Source organism: Phlebotomus papatasi, chromosome 2, assembly GCF_024763615.1.
Source record: "Phlebotomus papatasi isolate M1 chromosome 2, Ppap_2.1, whole genome shotgun sequence".
NCBI lineage: Eukaryota > Metazoa > Arthropoda > Insecta > Diptera > Psychodidae > Phlebotomus > Phlebotomus papatasi.
In genome coordinates, this window is record NC_077223.1 from 91,956,635 (window position 1) to 91,969,152 (window position 12,518).

The window sequence follows — 12,518 nt, forward strand, 5'->3', positions numbered from 1 at the left end:
TGGATTTGCTCCATAACTCCTTGATACGTAGGGAAAGTCTTTGAAGCTTCGCACGTACATCTGGCTTTGGACACTTCATATTTTAGCTGAGTTTTCTATATTCCCTTAAAAGGAATTCGACGTAGTGACAATATTTATTAAAGATTCTTTAAAGGAATATGAGAAAAATAAGAATTGTTCGAAGCCAGAGTATGTGCGAAACCTGAAAAACTTCCGCTACCTTTTGCCCTCTGCCACAGCATTCAGCTTGCAAGGAAAATCTCAAGTCAGTTGCTCTCGAGCACTCCACAAGTCAACATCCAGTTTTTTCTCCGTTCAGTTTTCCCTTTAAATCGCTCGTGTTTGTGTGATATCATTGATAAAAGTTTGTTATTTTCAGTAGGAATTGCTCTTTTTATTCGCGAAAAAGAGAGTATGCAATTCTAAAAGTTCGAAAAAATTGAAAATGCATTTGTGAAGGACTCTTTTTTTCCTATTTTGATAAAATCCAGTTGGTGAGGTATATCAAAGGAAGATTGAAAGTAAACAGTTGGGGAAGTTTATGGGTTGCAAGTGAGGAAGAATTATTATTCATAGCAATTTAGCAAAGTGAATTAATGAGACAAGTTGAACATTTTGGTCTTATGTACATTTTCCACAAGTTTAATTGTCTTTTTGTGCTCCTGCATCTTTGTGCATCTGTTCAATATAAATTAGCGCTTCCAGAAAATTTTGTGTAACACTTTCCTCCATGGGATGCACCGATTTTATATTGGGCGGTTGGGGGAGATTGGGAAAAGTGCTCATCGCTCTGGAAAAGACGTGCTTCTGTGGCTAGGGAAGACATGTGCTAGTTTAGAAGATGAAATGTGTAAACACTTGCTCTCTCACACTTTTCTCCATCTTCCAGTCAAACAATCAAATATTTACATGAAGGCGCAACACTACTTTTTTCCTATAATTTCTAATGTATTTGGACGGCTACAAATTGATTTCGTGTGAGGGGGAGTGAGATAAATAAGTTTAAAGTGTTGCTAGACATGGAATTGAATGAGGATTCAATTGAGAATTTTATGGCGAGCAAAGTGTAATTTTATGTGCATAAGAAGTGGATGTTTTCTAACTCTTACCCCCCATAGAACCAGAAAATAGGAAGTGCGAAGGAAACGTAAAGCATTTTATTCCAATTGCTTCAACTCCGTGTGTGAGCTATTAAATTAATCATCATGGAATTCAGGATGTGCAAAATGATCCCTAATTTGTTGCTGCTGCTCTCATGCTTAGGCACAATCAGTGGTGAGGATGCACTCTGGGATACCAGATGGAATATACTTGAGATTTTGCATTTGAGAGAATTCTATATTGGGGGGAATGGATAAATGCGGAAAATAGCAAAGTATTGCACTTTCTCAGCAACTGAAAGTGTTGTTCAGGAAGTTGGCAATTCATCGTGAAAGTATTTGCTGATGGATTGTTCAAATGAACTTCCGAATAGAAAATTGAATCACTGAAAGAAATTTAATCAAACGTGGAACATAGTTTTAAATCATGAACTGATAAATTTATTTATAACTCGCTAAATCAATTGCATTCATAAATGATAAACATTTTTTTCGGTTAGTAAGGGAAAGTGCCCATGCTTGATACCATGGGAAGCTTCGTAATGACTAAATTTTCTATGTTTCACAATATATATTTGATTCATCGCAACCATATTTTAAAAACTATGGGAAAGTGGCTAGTTTTTAAAATATATTGCGGAGTCACGTTTATTGAGAAACATAGGAAAAGTTTAGTCATTACGGAGCTTCCAATGGTATCAAGCATGGGCAATTTCCCCTAAATTTGCAGGTTGATCTGTAAAAAAATAAATTTTCCTCAGTCAAATTGCAAGATTTATCAAGAATTTATTTTTGCCAAGAACATTCTACTATTTTTTAGCATTTAAATTTAATGATGTCCATTTTATTATAAATAAATAAAGAGAGATAAAAATAAATTTTTATCTCTCTTTATTTATTAATATAATATTTAAATAATTAATAAATAAAGAGAGATAAAAATAAATTTTTATCTCTTTAAAATCTCTTTTATCTCTTTAAATCTCTAGAGATAAAAATAAATTTTTATCTCTCTTTATTTATTTATCTTTAATTTATCAGGGAAAATATTTCATTTTCCCTGATAAATTTTACAAAAATATTGTCCAATCGACCCAAGCCATATAGAATATGGCATAAATGTGGCCAGTAAAATATTCTATTTCAGTTAGTAAAAACCGTAAAATTGATTATAAATTATTTAATCCTAACTAAAATGTCAAGATTCTTCACGTCTTCCCAATTTTCCCGTTTTCAACAATATTTCACTATTTTCATGCATTAAAAATGCATGGCTTAACATTTAAAAAATAGGCCAAAGCGTCCCATACTTTGCGAAATGCTTGAATTTTCGAATTAGATACTATATCATTTACAGGTTCAGAAACGATTTGAAACGATTTATAAATCATAAAAATAATTAAATCTAGCTTACGAGTAATATAATTGATTTTGGAAAAAAATTACTTAGCAGTCTATAACCAGTTTACTACTAGTGCAAAACCGATTGGAAGTGAATTAGATTTATTAGAAATTCCAAAACCTTTCCATTAAGCCCAAACATGATTCCATTCAGTTGAAAATTACGCTCTCTAATGCTCTTTTAACGTTTGACCTTGAAAAATTGCTTGTACGGTATTTTCGAATACGAATGAAATTTCCGTTTAGGAAACATAAAAATCGTCGATTACATCGACTGTTGTCGTATCTGCTTTTGTTGTCTGCGTTTGGTGTAAGCCACGATACTTATGTCGCCTCTTGCGAGAAATGCTAACACAAATGAAATAAAGATACATTAACGGTCGATGTTACAGACGAAATATTTAATCAAATATCTATTATACAGGTTCTGGCAAAGGAAAATTTATGAGTTTTTTTTTTGAGTTTTTTATTGAACTCATTATACTTGCAACCATCTCAGATGTTAATTGTCCCAAAACTTAATATTTTATTGACGAAATTTAATTTTTATTTACCTCCCTTCATGGTTTTTAAATTGAGATTCTTTCAATTCATACTCGATTAAAAGCCCATTTCAAACCATGACAAATGTCGAACTGTAGTCAAGTTGACCTATTTATAAATTGGATTAACCTAAGTTCAGACCTGCGCTCGTTAAAAGTCGTGTAATATCGGAAATTTTGTGTTGATAATTTTAATGGAAATTACAGAAAGCCATACTGGTAACACTAATCCCGCTCATGCACGGTGCCATGATAAATATTTTTACGCCAAAAAGACATAACAGACATAAAAACTCATATAGAAAGAAATTGTCTTCTTGATATCTTTGTCGGAAGACGGATAGCTGTTCACTACACATCCTTTTACTTGAATCTTGCAGAAATACAAAGAAATTAAATTAAAATATCACTTCAAATGGAAAGTTCTTAAATCGCGCACAATTCAACTGTGATCGAGAGATAGAGACACAAATAACTCACTTGACAAACGTCTGGCGGCGCTGTGGTTGCAGAAAATCTCTGAAATGCGACAAAACATTTTCTTCTCTATTTTATCCTTATTAGAAGGTCGTGTCCCTTCTTGTAATACGTACTTTTGCATTCCTTATTAACGAAAATAGAGTTGTATAAAAGGGTTTTTCTGAAACCTATCCTGAATTTTGGGACAGCTCAAAAGAATATGAGTCTTCCAGCTGAAAATTCCATCCCAATGTTTATGTTGTAATATCGACAATTATTCACAATTAACCCAAATAACTGTATTCAATTAAAGTATTAAAAGGATTTTCTTGTGAAAATGACTTGACTCTAAGGAATTAAACAATTTTTACACTAAAAAGCCTCTCATTTTCTCTGCATGAATTTTCGCGGCATTTCGAAGAATGCCAACAGGTATCATCAAATTCACTTCGGCTTTTCTTTTAGCTCAGGCCTGACCTAAATAGTTAAGTTATCTTCTACAATGATTCCTCACAAGGTAAAAATGCAGAATTTGCGGTCACTATAGGACCAATTAATCATAAATTAGATGTTTTTGTCCCACATCGCTTTTTGAATTGGAAGCGGAGGTAGTTTTTAGTTTCCTCCTTTATATTAAAAATCAAGAAGAAACTTATGAAAGTTGGATTATAATAATAGTTGATAGCTTAAGTTATATATTGAATTGTACAGTAGATTAGATTCTCGCTAATTCGGTTCTTTTAAGATCGACTTTTAACTCAATGTGTCAAGTGGTAGAGCACTCGCTCTATGATGCAAGTGTCTCGGGTTCGAGTTCCCTTTAGGTCACCAGGAATTTTTCTGGCGTTAAAGGTGTTCAGATTGCATCCAATGAGCTTCACTGCACTTGATTCCACGGGCATGGGACTGACAACATCATCCCGTATAAGAAAAAATAATAATAGATGTTCCGAACTCCCCTTGCGGGAAGGCCTTGTTCCTTCATGGAATGTTGTGCCAGCATTATTATTATTTTTACTTTTTTATTCTGGCGCAGTTAAATTTGAGAAAAAGTTGTTGACATTTTTAAAGTTCGAATGAAGCAAATGTGCTCAAATTTGCCACAATTTGTCTTAGTTTATTATGTAATTTTGCATTATTCAGAAGTTTTAATTCAACTTACAGTAAGTACAGTAGACTCTTGCTAATTCGGCTCTTTTAAAAAAAGTTTATCAACATTCTCTTCAGTTTCTTCCGGTGTTCGTCAGAGGATTGCCTTCTTCTCAAATCAAAGACTAAAATTTTTCTCCAGAGCTTTCAACCCTCGGTATGGGTCTTCCTCAGTGGGTCAATTATAGTCTTTCTAATGATTTAGAAACGTCTTTCGTCCTCTAATAAGTTGTAATAAATACAACTTTATAAGGCCGTGGGAAAAAAATCATTTTTGGGTCACCGGTGACCCAATCGTCCTTAAGGGGTTAAACAGCAAATTTTGGCAAAATTTCTCTCTCAGTGTTGATTTTCAAATTAACTGCAAATGTTAGCCGTGTTAGCCTCATGATTCTTTCGCAGAATGGTCATTCTACAAAATGCGTTTTGTGCAAAATCTGGCAAACTCTCTAAAAGTGTGCCATCTTTAGATTCTTAGATCCTTCTTATCCCAAAATCTTTCAGCCACTCCTTTAATCATCACTCTCATGGATTCTAATAATAACACAATTCATGGGAATCATCTGGAGAGTCTCACGAGGGAAGATACTATCCTCCTGGATCCAGATACTCCACCTACATTCGGGACTCCAAATGGAACAGTAATCACTGCCCAAGTTGGAGCCACGGCTTTCCTACCATGTACAGTACACTCCAAAATCGAATGGAAGATGGTGAGTTTTCACAGAGCAACTTCATTAACTCACTTAAGAGGTACTCGAAGCGAAATTCCCCTGTTGAATTGCGTCCAGGAAACTTCCACAATGATTTTGCAATTGAATTTATTTTGGCTTTTGAAGGAAATTCTCAGGAGTATCTCCTTGGTGAAATTTTCTCTGCACTAAAACGGCAACTATTTGTATTTTATTGGAGTTCTCAAAAGCACTGATTTTGTTAGCAAAAATATACATGTTTTCCTCTCGTAAATTTGAAGGATATTTTGGCCTCACGTGCTAAACGTTAATTTGTTTATAAACTCAAAAAAAAACTCTCAGTGAGTAGTTCTTCTCAATTTGGTTGAGTTATCATATTTTCTTGAGCATCTGCAAGAAGATATGGAGCAATAAAAGTGAAAGAGTAGAGAAGCAATAAAGTTTTACGTACAACACGCACGAAGCTTAAGTAAACAAATAGGTGGTCCATTTCAGGTCGTCTGGATTCACTGGGGAGTCAATGATGAGCCCCAAATACTCTCTGTTGGCTCCTACATCTATACGGCCAACATGCGTGTTCAGGTGCAACATGAGGACAACAGTGAGGTGAGTCTCTTAGCACCGCAGATCTCTCTGCTCAAAAATAACACGCAATTTCCCAAAGGGAAGGATTGCAAGATTTATTTATGTTTGGAAAGCAAATTAATTCCCCTAAAACATAAGGGTTCATTGGGTATTCTTTGAATTTTTCACCATTGATCCCACTTCTATTAAAAATCTTCCCTTCTAATTCGGATTGAAGATTAATTTGTGGGAATGGGACAATTTAGGAAGCAGTAACAGGATTTTGGCAATTAATCTCTCTGGTGCTGTTTTCCAGGATTGGCCTCTCAGGATCAAATCTGTGACAATGAGAGACGCTGGATTGTACGAGTGCCAAGTATCCCTTCATCCACCCCAATCGATTTTCATCAATCTCACGGTTTCGGGTACGTAAAATAATTCCTAAAATTGTTATTACTTAAATTCTTGAGAGCCTTGAGAGGAAAGAATTTATAGATGGTGGATGTCTAAGCTCACAATACGACTTAAGCGCCACCAAAGGTTATCTGAGGAACTGTGATTAGTCCAAAAAGTCGTATCATTATCAATATTAAAGAATCTGTTGAATAAATCAAAAATAAGCAGGAAAGCTTATTGCTGGAGGAATTTACGATTGGGGTTAACCCAGATTAACCCTTCTGAGATCCATAGGAAAATAACATGCATATGTGCCCCAAATATCTTCACCCTCTCCTACATGTTGTTATTTAATTTCAAAGGGGTATTATGATTTATTTAGTAAACTCTCATTATCCAAAATTCTATTAAGCCTTCCACTTAATGTTCTGTCCATGTAATAGAGATTAAAATAATGTTTCTTAATTTATATCATTATTTGAATTATAAGAAAATATTTTTCTTGAATTCCCATGCTAATTCAATGAACTTGTTGAATAAATCACTCAAAATTGCATAAACTATAAACCAATAGGGAAATGTAGGCATGGTTCTCCCAGAGTGAACTCGTTGTTTGCAAAGAGCTAGGTCGTCACATCCATACGATAGTTGATTATTAACCTCACGAGACGAGATGAGAAATGGTAAACCAGCTCTTTGCAAAGACAGAGAAAATTCGCATCGTTTGAAGGTTCACTCTGTGCGAACCATGCCCACATTCCCCTATATAATTCTTCAATCATTTTTTAAATAAATTTTGGTGAAGAATTCGAAATCTTTAATGTGTCATTGTAAAACTTGGCATCTGGCCTAGAAGGAAAATGGAAAAATATTTTCTCTGTGCCAAATCTTACATGATTTAAAAGCTTATAAAGCTCTAATTTAAATAGTAATCAAATTTGATTTTTTGGTGACCAATATTATGAGAAATTTTAATTTTATAACATTGTATAGGGTAAGTGCTCATAATTTTGGACAGTTTCTAAATTTGGACACTTTGAGGGTAAAATTGGACACTAAAAATAAATTGATTAAAATGATGGATTTTTATTCCAATATTTGATGAAAAATGAATTCTATCTAAATATTTGTTCTTTTTGGAAGATTTTGACACTAAATACGTTAAATTTTGAATATGATTTGAGTTGAAATTGCTTTGTTGAAAATTCAGTGTGAGCAATTGCTTACGAGAAATATGACAGAACTTCGTGGCTTACTTCAGTCTTATTTAGTTTTGGTGAAGTACTAACAAAGTTTGTTCGCTGTTTTTGAGTGATATTATTGAATATTCATTGAATATTGTGTTGATTCACGTTAATGGTGATTTGTACATTTGACCTAAAGTGAGATTTGCCTTGTGAATTAGATTTTTCGTGCGAAAAATGGGAAATGTTTTAAGACATTTACCAGTGAGGTGATGATTCTTATTTTGGACAGGTGTTTTTCTCACGAAATTTCGTGAAGTTTTAGCTTTTGTGATGACTAGGTTGGACAAATGCCTGGAGAAACAAAGGAGCATCATCTCTACGAAAGAGATGCAGTGAGAAATGCCTTGAAAGGCTCCCGGAAAGGTCAGGGAATGAGCGAATCTGCACGTACTTGGAGTATCGAAGTCAACTCACTTTAATGAATGATATGGAAAGTTTCCGGGCTTCTGTGACATTCTACGTTTCCCTTACATGAACAGGAAGAGGACTTGGTAAGATTGGTTCATGAAATGAAGAACAATGGGCATCCTATTGAGGCGGATTAGCTGTCCAAACTTACAGCCAAGTTGGACAAATTAATAAACAAGTTGTCCAAAATAAGAGCCAAAGTCACTTCTACATATCAATTCATTTTTAAACGTATTAAAACTAATTTTAATAAAAATAAGACGATAAATAGCTTGCTAAGTTTCTAAACAACCCTTCTGAAAAGAGAGTAACAAGAAATGTCAATTAGTATAGAAAATATCGCACTTCAAACTTGGAACTTCGATGCTTATAAGCAGACTGTCCAAAATTATAAACACTTCCCCTACATGATTTTTATTTTGCAAAAATTAAAAATATAACTAACTGTCAATAAAATTTAAATGAGGTAAAACCTTCTGCGGAATATTTTGTGATAGTTTTTTTCAAACGTTTTTAAACTATTAGAGATAAATATAGTCTCGAATAATAAAGGAACGGTTTGATTTCATTACACCCTAAATCTTGGTAGGGGAAAGCGCACTACCTTCGGACGATTTATGCTTCGCACAAATCGGTTTTTTCAATGTGTTATAAATGAATTTGGCCTATTATAATATTGTATTTGAATAGGTAGTCCAGTACCTCAAATTTTCGGAAAAGAGCTATGGGTGAAATCCATAAGGAACATAGGAAAAAATTAAATTGTCCGAAGCTTGAGTCGTCCGAAGGTAGCGCGCTTTCTCCTATACTGTTACAGGCAAATTAAATTTTAAATAATACAGATGTCTTTAAAACAAGAATATTTAAAAAAAAAATATGATTTAGAAACTTTTAAAATTTGCACACAATTTTGGTGTTGATGAACTGATCTGCCCTACAGCTTGTAATTAGTCTTAGATGATTCACTCTTTTGCAACCGAAGAAGCATAGCCACCTAACTTGTTATGAATCAAATTTTAGGAGACGTTATCTAACTTGAAAATTAGGTTAATTTTACAAGAAGCTGTGATAAAATTAAACTTTGAAAGACCACTGGTAAAAATAAAAGGGTCAAGTTGACCCTTTTCAAAAGGATGGATCGTATTTGACCCTTTGAAAGGTTCACTTTTGTATCTCTTGAAATTTAGTATATGCACATTTATCACGAATAATCATGTTTTATTGTAAACTTATTACTGATATCATATTTCTCTCATCTGAGCGAACACCAAAGATCACTTTTTCATTGTTTTTTATTCGTTTATTCCGGAATTAAATAGATGTCAAAACCGTGACCCTTTCGAAGGGTACCTGGTGACCCTTTCAAAGAGTCAAATATGATCCATCCTTTGGAAAAGGGTCAATTTGACCCTTTTATTTTTACCAGTGACGTTTTTTTTATTTTCCGTCTTTTGGTCATTTGAATGAACACAAGTATTCTTTTTGACAACAAGTCGTCTTTTTTATGTGATATGTAGAAGTTGTAGGCCCTTTCGACAATTGTTAACCCAGTCTACGGCGGAACCCGTCATATACTTATCGTTCATTCTTGCGACACGGCTAAACCTTTACTCTTATAACCCTCAGAAAGTTGAAAGATGCTTGGCGACTTCAGATCTTCATTTTCCACTTTAAAGACCCATCAGGGCTTACAGATAGGATTGAAGATAACACTGAAAACCCTTCTGGTTCACAGTGCTAAGCATTATCACAAAAATTGCTCTACTCTTTAAAGTGAATCATTGTTGTCTTTAATAAGCTGCTGTTATTGTTGAATTCACCCTAAATAAATGGAAAATTAGAGAGTAATCTGTAATCTCTGTCTAATATCGTCAGAAATGCACTTCTGACTGGTAAAGGACCAATGACCCGTTACAATGGACCACGTTTGCCTACACTGAGAAAAAAAGAGGGTGCAATAAACTTTTTTTCCTCGTAACTTTAACACTTTTTAAGTGTAAAATATATCAACATTTTTTAATGTTAATTTTACATCTTTTTAAGGGTAAAATTAACATGAAAAAGGGTAACTTTAACCCCCAATACACCTAAAAAGGGTAATATTTACACCGATTTTGGATGAATATTGCAGGGTAAAATTAACATTTCCGGAATGTTACTTTAACTTTTTCGGATTTCTCTCAGTAGATTCAGTAGTTAGTAGTAGTTAGTCAGTAGTAGTAGTTAGATACAGTAGTTTCAGTAGATTGTCCAAAGCTTTTGTGGTTCGTCGTAAAATTTTTTGGCTACCACTTCCCTGAACAAGCAGGTATACCTACAAAAACTTTTAAATAGCTACTATTTCGTTATTAATTACGGGCAAAATTAGTCCGGGATTACACAGTGGTGTGTTCTTATTTTCTTTATAAAAAATATAAAACGAATTGTTTATAGAACAATTAACTTCCTCCCTATTCATTGAAAAATTTATCAGTTATATTCATTTCCTTTTTTTTACCCCGAACTCCCATACTAAAAATTTATTTGAATAAAAACATGAATCATTAAAATAAGACCTATGATTAAAAATATTTATGTGTATTTTGCTTGTTTATCTAATGTCAACCACTCTCTCTTTAATTCAAATGTCCCGGATTGGAATTCCCCTTAGGTTTTACCAGGAATTTTCCTGTATCAAAGGCTCTGAATTTCATCCCTTGAGTTTTACTAGGGGAATCTTGGGCAGTAGTAAACATGAAATAATTGTAAACACCGAATTTTTATATCTATACTATCTATACTTGGACTTATGTTAACCATTTCTTCAGTGGACAATTATCCTTATAGTATCTATGAATTCATATAGGCCCCGTCCAGGCTAATACCTATTAAAAAAAATCGCAATGTTTACAACTTAAGGAGAGCCTGCATGTTTGAGACACGGTTGATTATTCTTATTTAAATAAATGTGACAAAAACACTAATCGAGTTAATTTTAATAAAGTCCATATTAGTGAGTATACTAAGCGCTATAAAAAATTTCAAGATAATTTTCTGAGTTTTAGAAATAATGCCTTCAAGTCAAAACATAAAAAAATATCTCAAAATGCCGGCTCTCCCCTACCGTATTTTTACTACTGCCTAGTTTTCCATATACAAAAATTTCACAAGGATAATATGGGTCAGAACAATTCTTCTTCTGGCTAGTCTATTTAAGATAAACCAATAATGCATGTCTAGAAATCTTATTTACGAGACGGCTTAGTGTCTGTATTGCTATTAATTATGTAATTATTATTATTCCTCCTCGGTAATGTCTATATCTGAAGATATACAGCACAATTGTCAGTTATCTAGTTATTATCCTGACTATACTTTTTATGTGTTAAATAAAGTCGCCCTATTATCCTTTATAGATATTGTTCTCAGAAGGAATAACAATAATATAGTGTATTTATTGAATGTACTCAGCCACGAAGGTGGTTTTGTAATGTTTTTCACGTTAAAAAGAATAGGATTAAAACCAAAAAATAATGAATATTTCAATCACATTTCATTATATAAATTAATTTACAAGGAATTGTAATGCTTTAAAATTGGAGTTATATATCAAAGTAAAAGATACATTGTGTTAGTATGTGTTTAGTAGAAAGACGTATCCACTATTAAGGTGTCTACACATTGGGAGCAATTTTCGTCAAAAATTGCGTTTTTGACAGAAATTTGACGTTTCCCCCTACAACGCTGCAGGGAATTTCCTTCAAAAAAGCAATTTTTGACAAAAATTGCTCCCAATGTGTAGAGGCCATTACCCACAAAAAGGAATATTTTCTTTTGCCATGGAGAAGTTAAGAATAGGGCAACATATCTTATACTAATTCTATTTAAAACAACTTTGAACTTGTAAGAAATATAGATTATCAAATTTTATAAAACTATCTTTAAATCACTTCGTAAATCGAAAGAATAAGTATTTGAGCAGTGAAACGTATTTTCATCAAAAGATTACACCATTACAAGCCTTCAATAAAACTAAAAGTTTTCCAGAAGGGTTTTTAGAATAGGGTAAATTAAGCTAATTCAAAACCTGCTCCAAATGGAAATTTTCGCTACTCCAAATGGAAACGTCACTGTTTTCATGATAAATACAGTACTAAATTATTATATTTATATATTTTCCATACCACAGTTTCATTATTTAGTTAATTTTGCTCCAAATAAAGCGAAAATCCATTCATATTCACACATTTTAATTTGTTAATTTCTCAGAAAAATAAAAAGTGTACCTTTTCACCATCGAATTTTTCATCGATCGACCATGTTTTCCAATGAAAAACACAATAAATTGACTTTTGTTTATTCGTTTTGTTTAACATTTATGTCATATTTCTGACTAATTTTACTTAAATTAAGTGCTAATCTTTATTGTTAACGGTACGTGAAGTTTTCTAATGAAATAATTACCTATTTCGTGAACAAAAAGGGTTTTTCTGAAGTGTCTGCAAATGCGAGATTTTTTTATTGTTTTAGATGGGGAAGGAGAAAAGGCCAGGAATAAGAACAAATCCTGCACTCAAGAGT

General features: G+C 33.2%; 1 protein-coding gene across 1 annotated transcript in view; it reads left to right on the forward strand.

The window, feature by feature from the left end:
• The first annotated feature begins 268 nt into the window (after nt 1–268).
• LOC129802407 (uncharacterized) overlaps nt 269–12,518 on the forward strand; it is a 28,082-nt gene continuing 15,832 nt past the window's right edge. Inside the window, exons 1-4 of the mRNA XM_055848186.1 lie at nt 269–1,275; nt 5,156–5,364; nt 5,839–5,949; nt 6,224–6,332. Of these exons, the coding sequence (XP_055704161.1) occupies nt 1,206–1,275; nt 5,156–5,364; nt 5,839–5,949; nt 6,224–6,332 (499 nt within the window). The 5' untranslated portion in view covers nt 269–1,205. The remainder of the gene's footprint in view (nt 1,276–5,155; nt 5,365–5,838; nt 5,950–6,223; nt 6,333–12,518) is intronic.